At 44.6% G+C, this 18097-nt stretch overlaps 1 protein-coding gene across 1 annotated transcript in view; it reads left to right on the top strand.

Annotated features, from left to right (window-relative positions):
* The window catches only part of LOC310870403 (ephrin type-B receptor 1-B-like), a 231594-nt gene that overhangs the window by 143714 nt on the left and 69783 nt on the right, over nt 1-18097 (top strand). The window contains exon 7 of the mRNA XM_083781609.1: nt 17990-18097. This exon is cut by the window's right edge and continues 17 nt beyond it. Within this exon, the coding sequence (XP_083637735.1) occupies nt 17990-18097 (108 nt within the window). The remainder of the gene's footprint in view (nt 1-17989) is intronic.

Below are 18097 nucleotides of genomic sequence, written 5' to 3'. Positions count from 1 at the left end.
GGGCTGCAGAGAAGACCAGGTGAGCTTGTGTTTATCTGTTGTGTCCTGGCGTAGAAGCCTCAGGTTGTAACAGCGAGGTGGTGGATAAGTGAACCCCTTTCTTTTCTTCTTCAAGGAATGGCTTTTGTCTATTATAAAAACGCTGGTGTCTCTTCTGTTTACAGTGGTTGTTTTTCTTCTCCAGTATGGATACACTGGTGTGACTTCAGGTTACCTGACTGATTGAAATTCTTGTCACAATGTTTACAATAGAAGGGTTTTTCTCCAGTGTGGATATGCTGGTATGTGACTCCAGGTGACTTAACTGTCTGACTCTTGTCACACTGTTTACAGTGGAAAGGTCTTTCTCCAGTGTGGATACGCTGGTGTGACTCCAGGTGACTTAACCGACTGAAACTCTTGTCACACTGTTTACAGTGGAAAGGTCTTTCTCCAGTGTGGATACGCTGGTGTGACTCCAGGTGACTTAACTGTCTGAAACTCTTACCACACTGTTTACAGTGTAAAGGTCTTTCTCCAGTGTGGATACGCTGGTGTGACTCCAGGTGACTCAACTGTCTGAAACTCTTACCACACTGTTTACAGTGGTAAGGTTTTTCTCCAGTGTGGATACGCTGGTGTGACTCCAGGTGACTTAACTGTCTGAAACTCTTACCACACTGTTTACATTGGAAAGGTCTTTCTCCAGTGTGGATACGCTGGTGTGACTCCAGGTGACTTAACTGTCTGAAACTCTTACCACACTGTTTACAGTGGAAAGGTCTTTCTCCAGTGTGGATACGCTGGTGTGACTCCAGGTGACTTAACTGTCTGAAACTCTTACCACACTGTTTACAGTGTAAAGGTCTTTCTCCAGTGTGGATACGCTGGTGTGACTCCAGGTGACTCAACTGTCTGAAACTCTTACCACACTGTTTACAGTGGTAAGGTTTTTCTCCTGTGTGGATACGCTGGTGTCTCTTCAGGTTCATTAATTCACTGAAACTCTTGTCACACTGTTTACAGTGGAAAGGTCTTTCTCCAGTGTGGATACGCTGGTGTGACTCCAGGTGACTTAACTGTCTGAAACTCTTACCACACTGTTTACAGTGGAAAGGTCTTTCTCCAGTGTGGATACGCTGGTGTGACTCCAGATGACTTAACTGTCTGAAACTCTTACCACACTGTTTACAGTGGTAAGGTTTTTCTCCTGTGTGGATACGCTGGTGTCTCTTCAGGTTCATTAATTCACTGAAACTCTTGTCACACTCTTTACAGTGGAAAGGTCTTTCTCCAGTGTGGATACGCTGATGTGACTTCAGGTGATGTAAATGACTGAAAATCTTGTCACACTCTTTACAATAGTAGGGTTTTTCTCCAGTGTGGATACGCTGGTGTCTCTTCAGCTCACTTGGCCTACCGAAACTATTGTCACACTGTTTACATATGTGGGTTTTCTTCCCTGCCAGTTGATTTGTGTTAACTCCTCCTGGCGGTGTTACTAAGGCTGTAAACTGTTGAGGACTGAAAGACCTTGGTTCATCTGTGTCTCCTTGTTTCTGGCTGGTTAAAGAGCTGGTTATTTGATGAGAGGCTACTGAAGGAATTGGTCCACAGCATTTGGCAGTAGCGGTCATTGTGGCTCCTCTTCGTGATTTCATGGAAAGCATGAAGGAACATTGACACTCAAAACAGAAGACCTGGGTTTTTGAATACTGGGTCTCTCTATATACCTATATATCACTGTCTCCTCACGCGCCAGTGTGAAGTGAGGGGCGCTCTTATCATCATACTGTATCTCCTTTTTCCTATTTCCCTATAACTTATACTAACTTATACTAGTCAAAGGGGACTGGTTTTCCGAGTTTAGAACCTGCCACAGGGGTGTCCGGTAAGAACTTAACCGGAATGTCTAAATCTGGATGCGTCACCGTGTCACAATGACGATGCCTGCCGTCTATATCCATATATGGGGTTGCTACATTGACCTAGTCAATCACTAGAGTCTAGTGATCAGCACTAGATGTATCTGCCGTCTCTATACCTGTATATGGAGCTCTAGGTCAGCCCGGGCCAAATATGGAGAGTAATATTAGACTTGGATAAGTTGGTAAGACTTGAGCGGTTGGAACGATGCAGGTTGGAAATGGGTCTTTTTTTATGCCCATATATGAGTTATTTGTTGGGGATGCCCAAATATGGAGTCTATACAGATGTCATTGTGATGTCAGAACAGGCCAGCTCCATATATGGAGATCTAGGGGTGATCAGGTGTGACCAATTGGCTAAGTTGGGCCCTGTCCAGAACCTGGGCAGAGGCCTTTTGTGGTGGTTTTGTGACCGACCGACGCGTTACGTGGATTACAGACGTACAGACGTACAGAGACGTAATAATAATAATAAGATTTATATAGCGCCTTTCAAGAAACCCAAGGACGCTTAACAGGACAAAAAACAAAAAACAAAACTAGTTGCCAAAAGCCAAAGTGAACAAATGTCTTTTCAGTGCAGACTTGAAAGAGAGACGTGGTGCATTTATAGTTAGATAATGACTAGAGCGGTGACTGTTGGGCAGATGCAAGTTGGAAATGCATGCAGTTATTATGGCTGTGTCCCTTTTATGCCCATATATGGAGTTCTTTGTCAGGCCAGCTCCATATATGGAGATCTGCTGTCCAGAGCCTCGGCAGGGGCTTTTGTGCTGGTTCTGGACAACCGTCGATCCCGATATGGAGTTCCTTGTCAGGCATGCCCAAATATGGAGTCATTGCAGATGTCAGGAGTAGGCGGGACATAAAACCGCATACAGAGGTCTGTGTTAGGCATGCCCAAATATGGAGTCTATGCAGTGATGTCAGAAGTGGAGTTATTTGTCAGGCATAACCAAATTTGGAGTCTGGCCCGGGCAGAGGCTTTTTGTAGCGGTTCTGGACAACCGTGGGTCCGACCAACTCGACAACAGGCAATGCACTCCCTGTGGGGGTGTGGAACGTGTGTGTTGAATTTAAAGTCGGTGGTGCGAACGGTTCTCAAGTTACGTGGATTTCAGACGTACGTACACACCTACGTACATCGTACAGTCGTACACACAGAGACTTGGTGCATTTATAGTTAGATAATATAGATATATGATGTTGATGGTGATGATGATGATGATTTATCTGTACTATGTAAATTTGTATTGAACAGGATTTGGATATCTACTGATGTATAAATTGTAGTAAAAATAAAGAGTATCATTTCAAAACACGGGCGGTTTTGTGGTATTGAAAGCATTTCCCCTGCGGTGGGAAGCCTATTGGAACCAGTGTTGTTTTTGGCAGCAAATTTAGATTTTAGTTTTAGTCAGTCTCTTGAATAGTTTTCATTTAGTTTTAGTCACATTTTAGTCACCTGGAATGTTTTAGTGTTAGTCGACAGTTGATCTACAGTTGATTTAGTCGACTAAAATGTATTTTGGCAGGCCTTGATGCCGTCACAATGACTGATTTTACCCTTTGCTCACACGTTGTGAGCTTGTAGATCGGCTATTTTCAGCATGCAACCAAGTGTAAAATGACTTATACTGGATCTCTTGTCCACTAGTCCCATTTTAGTCTAGTTTTAGTCTATTGACGAAATTGTCAATATATTTAGTCTTAGTTTTAGTCACCATAGCTTAGTTTTCATTTAGTTTCCAGTGAAAAAAGGTAGTCGACGAACATGTTTCGTCTTGGTTTTAGTCGACGAAAACAACACTGATTGAACCCCATCTTTTGTGTAAAATCTACTTTTTGGCGAGGAAATACAATTGTATTCACTCCACACCACTTACAGATCAATAGCATTTTTCTATTGTCCAAATCCGGTAGACCAAAACCTGATCTATGCAGCAAAACATATAGTCCCTTGCAGAGCTTTAAAGAGAACTCGCTGATGCTATGGACCAGCGCTATAGAGGCACTATTAATGTACCAGTAATCTTTCATTCTCGTCACTTAGGGCCTAAGTCTTAGGCTACTGTAGTGCAAAGTCTGCTGTCAGTGATTAAATGAAAATCAGCTTGTGCCAACGAAAGAATGCCATTAGTGCGTTTCAGAGCGACAATGTCTGTGGCAGGGCCAATGGCGAGCCTGCTGACATCTCACACCTGCTCTATTATGAATTATGACTTCACAGCTTGAAGGGAGAGGGCAACTGGTACCATGAAACTTAAACAGTGAAACAGTGAAACTCTGGCCCCTTTGCCACGATTCATTTTCCCCCAGAATCAAAGGCGCGGCTGGTGGATAAATGTGTACGCTGGAAGGGGGGTCCTTTGAAAACATGGGAGAGCAGTTCAAAACTCAGACCCCAAGACACGGCATGTTTGAACATTTGCGGCGAGACTTGCACAGAATGCTGCTGTGTCCTACTTCTCTTCTCTTTGTACTTGGCCAGTTGTATTTACACATCAAACCCCGGGTCGATGGGAAAAGTTCTTGTTTGCATTTCTCTGTCTCACTCTCTGCTCTGTGTCTACCTCGCTCTTTCTTAATTTCCCTCTCTCTTCGTGGACATTACAAAAAATGCTTGCCTTCCTTTTTAGCACAGGCAAAATAAATCAACCCAACAACATGTGTTGCTTAGGGAGGGCCGTGGGTGGATTATGGCTGCTAGCCTTGCTTTAACACATATCATTTTAACGTGATATCTTTGTTGTTTTATGGATTTGTTTAATGATTATTTATTTATTTTTCCCTGGGTGCAAGTCTATACATCACCCTTCACGGTAGGCAGTAAATGTGTGTGTAAATCTTCAGCCTCACACCCTGACAGTGTCCTGCGCTTTCTCCATGTCCTTGTCTTAGCTTTGAGTATTTGTTACAATACTTTAGGCATATAAGTTACATGGCCAATGATTCCGTGTGCTGGTCCTGCTTAGCTGACGGTGGGTTGCAATTACAGAGTTCTGCTTTATTGATGTATAATGAAAATCCAGGTCTGACTCTGTCTGATGTGTTAGTCTGAGATCGGAAGAGACAGACCCCAGTCAGATATGTAGAAGCTTTATAAATACGATCTCTGTGCTTGTTATCGCTCGCTCTCTCTCTCTCTCTCTCTCTCTCTCTCTCTCTCGCTCTCTCTCTCTCGCTCTCTCGCTCTCTCTCTCTCTCTCTCTCTCTCTCTCTCTCTCTCTCTCTCTCTCTCTCTCTCTCTCTCTCTCTCTCTCTCTCTCTCTCTCTCTCTCTCTCTCTCTCTCTCTCGTACATACTGTATTTTGTGTGAGGAAATGTGAGCCCAGCCAATGGAAATGACAGGTCTGCAATACTGTCTGCCAGGTCTTATGGCTACCATGTTTGCATGCTCCCATGGCTCTGCTGCTTGTACACAGCAGCACTTATCAAGGGACATGTATTGACCAAGTGGAAAATTTAAATTAGTCCTGTTCATTTTTTTTTCTCCTGTTGTTTTCCCGCTATAAGAGACATATCGTGGGAGCCCGAGGCTGGGCTTGTGGGACCTAATGAGAGGCATATTGTGGAGTCGTGCGGTTGGAGACGAGGGGTTGCCGGTTGAGTTCATATACTGTCAACGGCTCCGTGGCAAAGAGTTTGGAGTTCGTCCGCTCTGGCAACTCCGAGCGGCTTTTTAGCCATGTGTGGTGACATTCCTGCTTCACTCTGTCACTCTGTCATGTGCCTGGGAGTGGGTTGTATATATACAATTGGATTCTGTAAATCTGTATTAAACATACATCCAGTTCCAGTAATAGAACTAACTAATAACATGTCAAACAAAATCTAGAACACTTCAAATGCCTCCTGTAGTCGCGGCGGCGTACCCATGTAATTTCCCATTAAACACAAAATGAACTTATACCCTCAAATCTATCCAAAGTCAAGTGAAACAGAAATTGCTTTTTCTCCCCCCTTTCTTCTGAGACCTGTACCAAAGCTCATTGTGTGGAGGTATACGCTTTCAAATTAAATGTAGGCCAGTCGGCGGACGGAACATACCGTATTTGATTACAACGGCTGCACTCTGAGGAATGTAGCGGCCAAGTGAGCTTGTCTTTATGTCTGAGAATGAGTTGAGGAGAGGACGGGGGGGATTGGGGGGAGGGGGGAGGGAGGGAGGGAGGGAGGGATGCAAGAAGTGAAGGCTCTCTGAGGGCATGATGACAGTGAAGAAATGGAAAAGGGAGAAGTAAATAGGTCTGATTATTGGGGTGGCCTAATGGCGCCGATTGTCCCCGTTTGACAGGCTAATGGTGCTCTTGATAGATGGATATACCGGAAGCAAGGCCAGTGTCTATTGTCGGAGCCCTGCTACGGTAATGAGGTGTCTGCCAGTATAATCGGCCGTGCTCATTGCCTGGCCCTTTGTGACCCTTTGTGGCAAGGTAATTGCACCAGTCCTGGTTTTATCAGGGCATATCTGACCTGAATGGGCCAGCAAGTACACAGGGATACACATCTGAATGGTTGTATTATTCAGTTCGGAACATTTAATAAGGGTGCCGGAAAAAGAAAAACATTAATACAAGTCGGGCCGACCATGATACGTGGTGTGCCCTATTTTTCAAATTACTAGCAAGTTAAAAGGTTCAAGATTGTAATTGTTTCTTCTCTTGTTTCAAGTAGACAAGAGTAAAGTTAGTTGGGTTTGGCTTCTCAACATTGTAGAAAGAAAATGAAGAATTAAAGAATGACGCACATTAACCCATTTTGGGTGGGAACCCCTTTTGGTGTTTTAAACATGTTATAATTTAGCTATTGAAAAATAGCAGATCTACAAGCTCATAGCGCGCCACCGAGTGGCGCGCTACGAGCTTGTAGGTCTGCTATTTTTGAAAAATCTAAGAACGACTGACATAGAAACATAGCTTTTTCAGAAAACTGTCAGGATGTAGAAGACATTTTTAGAATCTGATCTCAGGTCAAAAAGGAAGCACCTGAGACCTCCCACAGAGTTGCATGGAGACAGCGGACGGAGGCCTCCCATTGGATGCTAAAAAACGTTGAGAAGAGAGGCTGAGAGGAGAAAGCATGGAAGTGGAGGAGAGGGTGGTGTGATGGAGGGGAGGATGGAGCTGTGTGGTGTGTGTGTGTGTGTGTGTGTGTGTGTGTGTGTGGGGGGGGGGGGGGGGGGGGGGTGTGACTCGTCAAAGAGGCCATTAAACTGCCCTAGATCCGTGCGTGTGTCCGGGAGGAGGGACTGATCGATACCATGATTTAGGAGTTCATTCACGGATAGACACACACTCTCACACACAGGGGTTATTTACTGTGCCCTTCTTAGCCATAGCTCATGCCTGGCATGCGTTCAGTCATATTTATCTGTGTTTGCAAGTGAGAAATGGCATTTTATGTCTTTTGCCGTGCAGCACTGCGATTTAATTCAATGGAGAGCAGAGACACTGTGTCCGGACACTTTGTTAAAATGGTAAATGACCATTACGATGGTTTAAAGCATACAAGAGCGCTGTGGGAGCACTTTATGTGAAAACCATGAAAGTAGTAGCGATGTTCCCTTACATAACCCAATTCCATCTGACACAAACAGTAGGTCCAACCTTTCTTCTGTCCTTTTTTTTTTTTTACCGATTTATTTTTGGCTTTTGAATGCTTTATTTGAGACAGGAGAGAGTGTAGGGAGACAAAACCAAAGGCAGTGATAGAGGAGAGACATACAAGATAAGACATGCAGGGCTCAGATTCGAACCGGGGACCTCATGCTCACTATAGGACAGTGGTTCCCAAAGTGGGGTCCGGGGACCCCTAGGGGTCCTTGAGGGAGTTCCAGGGGGTCCCCAGCAAAATTATAGTTTGGAACCAAATGGAACCCTTATGGGTCTGTAACTCTCAGAGTGTACAAATGGACATTGTTAAAAATTAACATAGGTTTTACTTAAATTGGGGGTCCCAGAGATAGAAATGCCATTAAATGGGGGTCCGTAGACTAATGCATGTCAAACTGGCGGTCCTTGAAATGAAACGGGTTGAGAATCACTGCTAGAGTGGTAAAAATCTTCTCTTATGGGGGTCCCTGGCATATCTTTTCAAATGGGGGTCCGCAGGCTAATAAATGTCAATTTGGGGGTCCTTGACATGAAAAAGTTTGGGAACCACTGCTATAGGAGCATAACGGGCTTTGCACAAACTGTCTGAGCCCACTGTACATGTCCAGTACACTGTACACGTCCAGCCATCTCTTACACACCCACTGTACATGCGCCATTGCGTGAGATCACTTGGAAGGGAATGATTTCTCTTCTCTGCCCTGAGTGCTGACGGAGCGGAGGTGGATGGATGAGCAACGCATCAGAAAATGGCCATCAATCCCGGGATCAGCGCCGTATCTTCTTAACCCATCCTGACCTGAGATCAGATTCATACGAGGTTTCCGCCGGACACACACTGGTCTGATGAACCCATTCTGACCTGAGATCAGATTCAAAAAATGTCAGTCGTTCTTCGATATTTTTCAAAAATAGCAGACCTACAAGCTTGTATCGCGCCACTCGGTGGCGCGATATGAGCTTGTAGATCTGCTATTTTTCAATAGCTAAAGCACGACATGATGCCAACACCAAAATGGGTGCCCGGTCAGAATGGGTTAAGCTAATGCCAAAGCCCCAGCAACTTCATGATCTCTCTTGCACATGGCCTCTGCCGCCAAGAAAATGTGCAAATCCAATCCCCCCAGACCACAGAATGCCAAGTATATCTACAAACAATCCTCCCTCCACTTACGCTGCACTGTTTGTAGAGCTATTCCCACAGAAATGCAAACAATCTCTATCCTTGGCCTTCTATGGGCAAGTGCGACCGGCTGGCGTGCCCCGATTCGAGGCTAACTGAGATGCGATGCAGTGGAGCGAAATCTAAACAACCCGATGAATTAAAGAGATCTGCCCTCCCTGAGGTTCTAAAAACAGCCGAAATGTTAGACGGTGGTGTCCACGGAGGGCGTTTGAAGCAGCAGTCATTATGTGCTGTATGTGTTTACAGCTTCTTCCCTGTGTTGTTTATCGGAGGGGGTCTCGGTTTATCCCTTTGCCTTCCCCCACACAGCCTCCCTCCAAGCATCAGAGCCAGCGTGTCTGAGAGTTTCATCATCTCACAGGCCCTTCTCCAGGGTTTCTGCGGGGTGCCATGTTTCATTTGAATTCGATGCCGGTGCTCATGAACAGCCGGTGTAAAGCGACTAAGTACATGCACTCAAGTACTGTACCATTTTGAGGTCTTTTAGTAGGCCTATTTGCAATTTTCAATTGTTTTACTTCTACCCCAGTACAAAATATTGTACTTTTACTCCTCCACGATTATATGAATATCAAAACACACTACACATTGCATATTGTGAGCTTGTAGATCTGCTATTTTAACAATATTTTGTTGAACTTGTGAAATGGGTACTCTTACTTTTGGTACTTTAGTATATTTTGACGCTGATACTTTTGTACGTTTACTGGAGTACATTTTGAATACGGCACTCTACTACTTGTAACAGAGTATAATTCTACATTGCCGTATTGACACTTTGACTTAAGTGAAACATGTGAGTACTCCTTCCACCACGGCTCATGAATGTTGGATCATATCCCTGGACGCGGAAAGTGTGGGCAAGAGCTAGCGGTGTGGGCTGCAGCGCTGCCGAGAGAGATCCTCGCCAACCGTGATGTCTTCATTTGGCACGGTGTGTCGAGTAACAGCGAGGAGGAGCGCACAGCCGAGCGCTCAAGGAAGAGGCTCCATGAGCATGTTTCTAAGTGTAGGTGCATGTCTCTGTTTCTAAGTGTAGGTGCATGTCTCTGTTTCTAAGTGTAGGTGCATGTCTCTGTTTCTAAGTGTAGGTGCATGTCTCTGTTTCTAAGTGTAGGTGTATGCGGATGCTGCGTGGGTGTCTCTGTTTCTAAGGCCCCTTTTCCACTAGCAAGGTGGAACCAGAACTTTCCAGAACCTGAACCTATTTTTTATAGTTCTGGGTTTGTTTCCACAGCGCACAGCGCGGTACGGCACGGTTTCAGACCAGGTTCTCAGAACCTTTTTTCGGCCCTGCTTTTGAGGTAGTACTAACACTGAGTTCTGGGAACCTATGGGCGGGGCCAGCAGAGCTGCTGCTCTCGATTGGTTGAGCTGAGGTGACAACACTGAGGAGACCGGAGCAAGGAGAAGCGCACAGCCACACATTACCTCACGTTTTAAACTCCTAAGTGCGACACAGCGGACACACAGAAAAATAACCTGGAAAAGCACACAGAAACACTATGGCCACGAGAGAGGGAGAGACAGAGCGTGTGTGTGCGTGAGGGATAAAGAGAGCCATAAAGCTGTCGCGACGAGTTGTTTACTTTCAGTTGTTCTACAGCTAACAGCTAGGCTAACTGCAGAGATGGGTGTCCGGGTGTGTGTGCGCGCGCGCACGTGCGTGCGAGAGAGCCATGATCTATTCTAAATTGTCAGAACAGAATCACAGTATTATGAGGCTAATGCTACTGGAGATTAGTAGAGTCTATTGTTTTATACACGGACAGTGGCGTCTACACTAGAATTTCTTTTTCTTTTTCAGGGCAAGGCATTAGGCATATCATTACTAGAAATGTGCTGTACACAATACTACACATTGGAAGAATTAAATTCAACTAGCACAACGGTTAAATGATTTGTATTTGCACATTTCTTGATATTGACATTACAACTGGACTGGATGTTATGGCACAATCTGCTCAAGAGGCACTATAATTGCAACCCACACTCATGTTAAATGCTATATTCAAAAGGTGGGTTATCATTTAGCATCATATGAGCTTTACGAGATTTTTTTTTCTCTTGCAGTTTAAGCAAAATATTGTAGACAGGTAAAGGTTGGAGAACAACTGGTCTAATGCTTTTAAAACGGGTGTTTTACTGTTTTCCCACTCCCCACATGGAAAGGAAATCCATATTGGCAAATATAGCCTATATATAATGTATGCTGCATACCGGTATATGCCATATCCATGTTCATACACACACCTGTATTATGGGAAATATATGTGACAGCTGTGGCATGTGGGTGCCACAGCTGTGGCATATGTGACATGTGGCATATAAAAATATGTTCATATTATTGGTTTAGAAAAGTACAATAAAGCAAATAAAATAAAGCATTTGAAAATAGACAATCTACAAGCTCACGTGTCTCATCGAGCTTGTAGATTGTCTATTTTCAAATGGCCGAAATGTATTTACAATTTTACCGGTATATACATAGCTACTTTCCACCACTGTTGAATAATAACCATTCATTATTTAAACCTGAATATCTCTGTATTGCGGGACCCCCGGGGGGGGGGGGGCAGACTTAACAGGTTCTTGGAAACAGATATGGAAACAGAAGCAGAAACAGATATGGAAACAGAAGCAGAACTTGGTTCTGGAACTTCACAGGTTCCTGGTAGTTCTGGATCTGGGATCTGGAAAGTTCTAGTTCTGGTTCTTGTTCCACCCCATAGTGGAAAAGAGGCCTAAGTGTAGGTGCATACAGGTGCTGCGTAGGTGCTGTTGTTTTTCCACCGCAGTACATCTTCAAGCTCTCAACATGTCACATTGACATGTTGTGAGCTTGGTTTTTGTCGAATGGTTTTGCCAGTTTTACCGCGTTGTACATGTATGACAGACTAATTCAGTTAAAAAGTAGATTCATATATATATTTTTTTTTAAACACTGCTTCTCGAAAATCTGAACAATTGAAATGGTTTAATCGATAGAATAACTGCAAATTAGACAGACTAATCGATATTGTCAGCCCTATACTAACGACACATGACGCTGGACTGATCTCACCTTGTGGCCTGTGAGAGAGAGAGTGCCACTGCCATGCAGTCATGGCTGGACCCCCTCTGAGCCCCCGCTAATGGGGAGCTAGTGGTTAACCACCACACTAGAGGCACAGCACATTGGCTTTATAGTGTATAGCCTGCTAGCTACTCAGCAGAAGAGCAAGGGGCCCTTATTAGGAGGCTGTATGGTTCAATGGTGTACCGGCAGACTAGAGCACAAAACCACAATTAGACTGTAGTAGAGGAACGGAAGCGCATTGTGTGTGGGTGCTTTTATGAGTGCGTGCTTAAGGCTTTTATGAGTGTGTGTGTGTGTGTGCGTGCGTGTGTGCGTGCGTGTGTGTGCGTGTGTGTGTGTGTGTCTGTCCATACGTTAGATTTGGGTGAACGGGCCTGTTGGCAGAGGCCTGAAGCAGAGCAGGAACCTCCAGCCGGGACGTGCAGTGGAATGAAAGCCCTGGCGTCTCTGAGTGTGGAATGTAGCCTCTCGAAAGCTGCCCACACTCTGCTTATCTCAGGGAGCAGCGGCCTGGAGAGGAGAGACAGAGTTGCCCACATGTTTTATTTTATTCAATTTTACTTTGGAGTCGGTCTTAGTTAAACCACTCCATTTTGTCTCAGGAATGGCTGACAGGGTGAGGACGGATATCTGTGGACATAATGATGGCAGAACAAAGAACAAAAACTGAAAGTTTGAGTCTTGTACACCATACTGTGCAAACTTTACTAGGCCAATGTAGAATCACACTAATCTTTATTGTTCACATTATACTTTATTATTATACATTATACTTTTTGAAACATGTTACTATTTTATATAATGGCGGTCAAAGAGCTTGTCAAAATGTAGGCATGGTGGACGTCATCGGCTAGATGACGCAGAGAATGTTCATGAGTTTTGTATTGTGTCAAAGGCTTTCTGCATGTCAGTGAAGGTTATCGCCACTGATAGTTTCCGCTCCCTTGACACCTTCCAATTCGTTTTTTTTTTTAAGATATTTTTTTTGCGGCTTACGCCTTTTATTGATTTTTGAAGGGACAGACAGTAGGCTGACAGGAAACGGGAGAGAGATGGGGGGATGACATGCAGTAAAGGCCGTGTCGGGCTCGGGAGTCGAACCCGCGGCACACTGCGACTGGATTACCAGTCCGGTGCCCAGACCGTTACGCCACGGCCTGGGCCCAATTCGTTTTTTGCAATTTCTGGAGCCACAGAGTGAAAGGTTTTATTCTGTTTTCTGTATCCTTGCTGCCCATTTAGGCCTGTTCTAACAGTTTTATAAAAAAAAACTTCAAATATTTATATAGCAGCATTACATTTTTGTAATTTTTGAATACTGTACATACGGTTCCCGACCCAGAATGGGTTGATCAAGAAAATGAACCCATTCATTATGGGTTGATATTATCAGCTTTTGACAATGTTGTGTGGAATGTAAAAAATAAGAAACGGTTTCCCACATGCCACCTCTGTATAGAAGCTACATATTCAGCATGCCGTGCTATGGGGTGGGCTGGATGCCGTGCTATGGCGTGGGCTGGATGCCGTGCTATGGGGTGGGCTGGCGCAGCGTTACACATTTATTCTGAAATAGAAAATGTAGTATGTGTGCACATTGGATGTGCTGACCCTGTGCCGCACCACAGGAATGATGATGACTGCACAGTACGGCAACAATAACAGAGGCTATAGCTGGATCAGATCTGATTAGATCTGTGGCATATACTGTAGGCTTACATGTAACGTGATGCCCCAGCGTTCCCTGTACTGTACTAAACTACTCCTACACAGGTGCAGAAACCTCCCATCCCTCGATTAATTTATCTCCCCGTCTCTCTCACATGCACATGTCCCTCTATCCCAATTCTCTCTTTCCCAATTCTCTCTCTCCCTCCCTCCCAACCCTCTCCCTCTGTCTCGGCCCAGACACCGTGAGGCTTGACTTTGATTAATGGTGAGTCGAGCTCTGCATTAAAAGCCAGGGGCAGCGAGAAGGGCCAGATAAAAGTGGAGCAGGGGAGGCGGCGAGGGAGGGAGGGGGCTGGGGAGGGGAGGTGGAGCAGTCTGAGAGCAGTGCAGAGCACAGCCACCAATCACTGTCACCGTAGGCGTCCCTAGGTGACAGTGGGAGGGGGGGGGGGGGGGGGGGGGGGGGGACGCGGTTCGAGGGGGCGACAGCCTTGCATCAATGGGCTGAACCTCTCCCTCACTTGGACTCAACACACACAGGCCACTAGGACGCGGGTGCGCGCGCGCACACACACACACACACACACACTTGACACAAACAGACAGAGAAACACACTCGCGCACGCCTACACTAACACTTGCATTCACTGTCTGTGCACAGTGTGCAGACTGGAACTTGAAAAATGCGGTGTGATTATTTAATTTTGTGTGGAGGAGGATGGCGATGGTTTCGACCACACTGTAGCTCTCGGGTAGAAAAGTGCTGGAGAGAGAGAGAGAGAGAGAGAGAGAGAGAGAGAGAGAGAGAGAGAGAGAGCTCACATTGAGATGTTAATAATGGAAACAATGCGGAATAATCAGCCATCGAGTTAAGATGGATTAATGTGGGCCTGCCTCTCTCCGTCGGTTTGTCTGCTCGACAGTCTGTCTGTTCGCCTGATTGGCTGAATAAAATGAATTGAGCCGGAGCTGGGACTTTGGTGTGGAAATACCTCTCCTTCTGTCCCTCCTCCAAAATGAGGAAAATTCTGTCTGGAGCCTCCCTAGGGGCTGTCAGGAACAGTGTGTGCCTGTGGCTGGTAATTGATAATGCAGCCCAGGCAGCCCCGGCCCTGGTCATTGGAGCGTGAACCAGCCTGAGAGGCGTAGAGAGAGGCTGAGCTTCACCGACGTGAAGCCTGGCCCTCTCACTCCCTTCCTGGATAGACGAGAGGGAGAAGAGAGGGAGAGATAAAGAGTCCCAGACTGAGAAGAATACATACATTCATTGCTGCAGTCTCATCCATATCCCATACATATTTAAAGCTGTGCTTCATATTCTCATCATCATTGGCATCCGTCAGTCAGAGAGAGACTATGGAGTTGCGCTCTACAATGTGCATTACATTCATTCAGCCATTCACATTCACATGCACACACATTCAGACATACACTTACGGCGGAGGGAACCATGCAAGGCTCCCCGCCTGCTCGTCGGGTTCGGTGTCTTGCTCAAGGACACCTCGGCAGTAGCTCTGGCGGGGATCCCATGATCGAACTGGAAACCTTATGTTTCCCATTGGTATAGAGGGGGGAGTAGGGAGCCTATACTAGAGTCCTGGATGGCACCGCTTACAGTATGAAAGTATATACAGTATAGGGTTTAACCATTTAAACCCCAGTGGTTGTGACCTTATATTGATCGGCAATTTTCAGCTAAAGCTTTCCCCACAATAACATCAAACTGAGAAGACACTAGCTTAGAGCCCTGAGGGACGGATGTAAGCACATGTTGGACAGATCCAAAACCTTCCCTGTACTTCCCTGTAGGCCTACTGTCTGACAAAGGTGGATTTTAGTGGATGAAATGGTTCCGAGTTCCGACCCTGTTCGTCTCAATAATGGCTAAACCTACCTGTAGGATATTCTGAGAAGAAAAAAAGAAACACTAAAATGATTCAATTTAAATATAATATTTTTGCTCTTAACGTAGGTTTAATAAAAGTATGGAAATAAGCCAATAAGTCACGGAGTTTTGCCCCCCTGGCATTTTCAGTTGTCACACATTCGCTTAAAAATGGTCGTTTTAAGCCAATATCCCTGAAATGTACTGTACTGTAGGTTCATTTTATGACCATACCTTACTTTAACCTTTTTCATTTCTCTACTACTTTAATGACTTCTAAAACATGTCATTGTGTAATGGTATGAATGGAAGCCCTTTTCAGAGTGCACTCAGTGCAGTATGCCCAAACTACTGCTGGGGTATGAATAATGTACGAGGATACATTATTTCAATTCAGAAATGTTTGCCAGAAATGTTGATAGATGTGTTACCTTCTGTACTCGTTCCTATGAAGGGAAACTCAGCATCCTGACTCAGTCTTTCGGGGGTTTTAATAAAAGATGCAAGGCTGTGTGTTAGTCCACTTGGCTTGTTTCTTTTTTAAGTGGTGCAACCACTTCTACATCCAGCAAGCAATGTCCGTGTACCTGTTTGTGATGTGTGTACCTGTGTGAGCACGAGTGGTGTGCGCATGCGTGAAATTGGAACGAGAGAAGTATGTGACATGGCTGCCACCTACTGGACGCAAACGATACAGAGAAGAAATTGGAATGATACAGAGAAGAAATTGGAATGATACAGAGAAGAAATTGGAATGATACAAATTGGAACGATACAGAGAACCAATAGACGGGAGTTGCACCACTTGGTTCACACTGGTGTGATTTCTTTTATAATGAAAGATGTGTTGATTTGGGGTTCAAGGGGCAGGCTGTTACACAACATCAACATTCTTTCCATTTTTTTATGCAGGAAGCGAATATGGTAAAGAAGAATAGACAATTGTGATTATAATCTACAATATTAGTTATGCATTAATACATTTATTGTGTGTATATAGACTACTGTATTTCTCATTAATAATCTGCCCTTGGCTACCATTTTAATTTGCGAGTGTCCATTTTATTATTTATAGTATGTTTTATAGTGATTACATATTCTATTCGGTATCACGTAAGAAGATGTTAGCCAGTGCGTTGAACTTTGGTAGATCCAAAGCTACACGGTAAAATCCTGTTCTTTCAACTCTGAGTTAAATTAAATTAACACTGAGGATTATCTACTGCATACAACACTGTTTGCCAGCTCAACATAAGTGTTGATGTTTCACAGAGTGCTCTGAACAGCATTTGAGCAGAAGATGAACTAACTTCTGATTCAGATCACAAGTAAAATAAATCAAAGGGCCAACTTTCAATCACAGACAAGACAATTAAGGGAGAACAAAAGAAGTAAAACAAAACGAAACCTCAACACAAATAAATAAAGCAAAACATCAACAATGCCACAAAGGTATTCAACCGAAATATTACCACATGACAGGAAGTATGTGCCTTCCTGGAAGAACCCTGCTAACTACAAACATCTCTTCGTGAGCATACAATGCATTATCTCAGTGTCAACAGCAAATCAAACGATTCTCGCTCAAATACACATCTCAGTCTCTGTTGCTAACATTACAATAGAAAATGTGCATAACTCCATAGGAGTGCAGTAGTCTAAAGTACTTTACTGTACTGTACTGTACTGTACAGTATACTCTATTTCACGAAAAAACGTTTACTAGTTACTTTGAAGATTTTGATTATTATAAAAACATACATTACCCACTTCAGCCCCGCTGTACATTTTGGCTATTTGAAAACAGCCAATCTCATTGTGAGCTTGTGCTCACAATGCAAATTTCAAAAGATTTGTGCACATTTTCTACATTTATAAACGTATGTGAACTGGGACATTCTGCATAATGAGTACTTTAAGGACATTTTGATACCAGTACTATTTGTTGTATACTTTATATACGTTTTTTGTATATACTTTTTCATACTGTATATTCTTTTTGTACTCTTTGAATACCAGACTTTTACTCGTAACGGCCGTGTTCCAACACTGCAGTATTGATCCTTTTACTCGAGTAAAACATTTGAGTACTTTTCCCACCACTGACTGAGTGTGAATCAGACCTGAGGAGGATGACCGTGAGGGGTGGCAGCGGAGCACGTGGCGTGGGGGACATTGCCAAGCCTGTGGGTTAATTGACAAGTGGGAACATGTGGGAACATGTGTTCTCAGGTGTGTCGCGGCTAACGGGAGTGCACGGCTGGGGTTGAAACCATCACAAAAGAGATTGACTTTTCAAGGGCAATATCTCACGGTGAATACTAGCGTTTGTGATTGTTCTCTGACTGGGCTGACGGGATTGACGGCGCCGGAGCTCTGCGGTAAATGTCTGACCGGGGAGAAAAAAAAACGAGGCCTTGAGAAATGAGGGCGTTTTAATGGTTTCCTGATTTCCTCACTGCTACACAGCAGCAGCAACTTGCGGGCGTTAAGCTCAGAGAGTCATGCGTATCATTAACTTTGTGCAGGCATTAAAAGCCGTCATTTTCGGTGTTCCCCCCGAATTGTTCATCTGCAACATTGTGTCCATTACTGATTCTCGTTTTTTTTGTGTGTGTGTGTGTGTGTGTGTGTGTGTGTGTCCAGCGCCCTCCATAGTTCCCATCATGCACCAGGTCAGCTCCACCATGAAGAGCTTCACGTTGTCATGGCCACAGCCCGAGCAGCCCAACGGCATCATCCTGGACTATGAGC

The sequence above is a fragment of the Protomyctophum parallelum genome (assembly GCF_964188405.1).
Source record: "Protomyctophum parallelum genome assembly, chromosome: 14".
Classification (NCBI taxonomy): Eukaryota; Metazoa; Chordata; class Actinopteri; order Myctophiformes; family Myctophidae; genus Protomyctophum; species Protomyctophum parallelum.
Note: the sequence above shows the minus strand (reverse complement) of the source record. Positions and strands in the feature narration are given on the sequence as shown.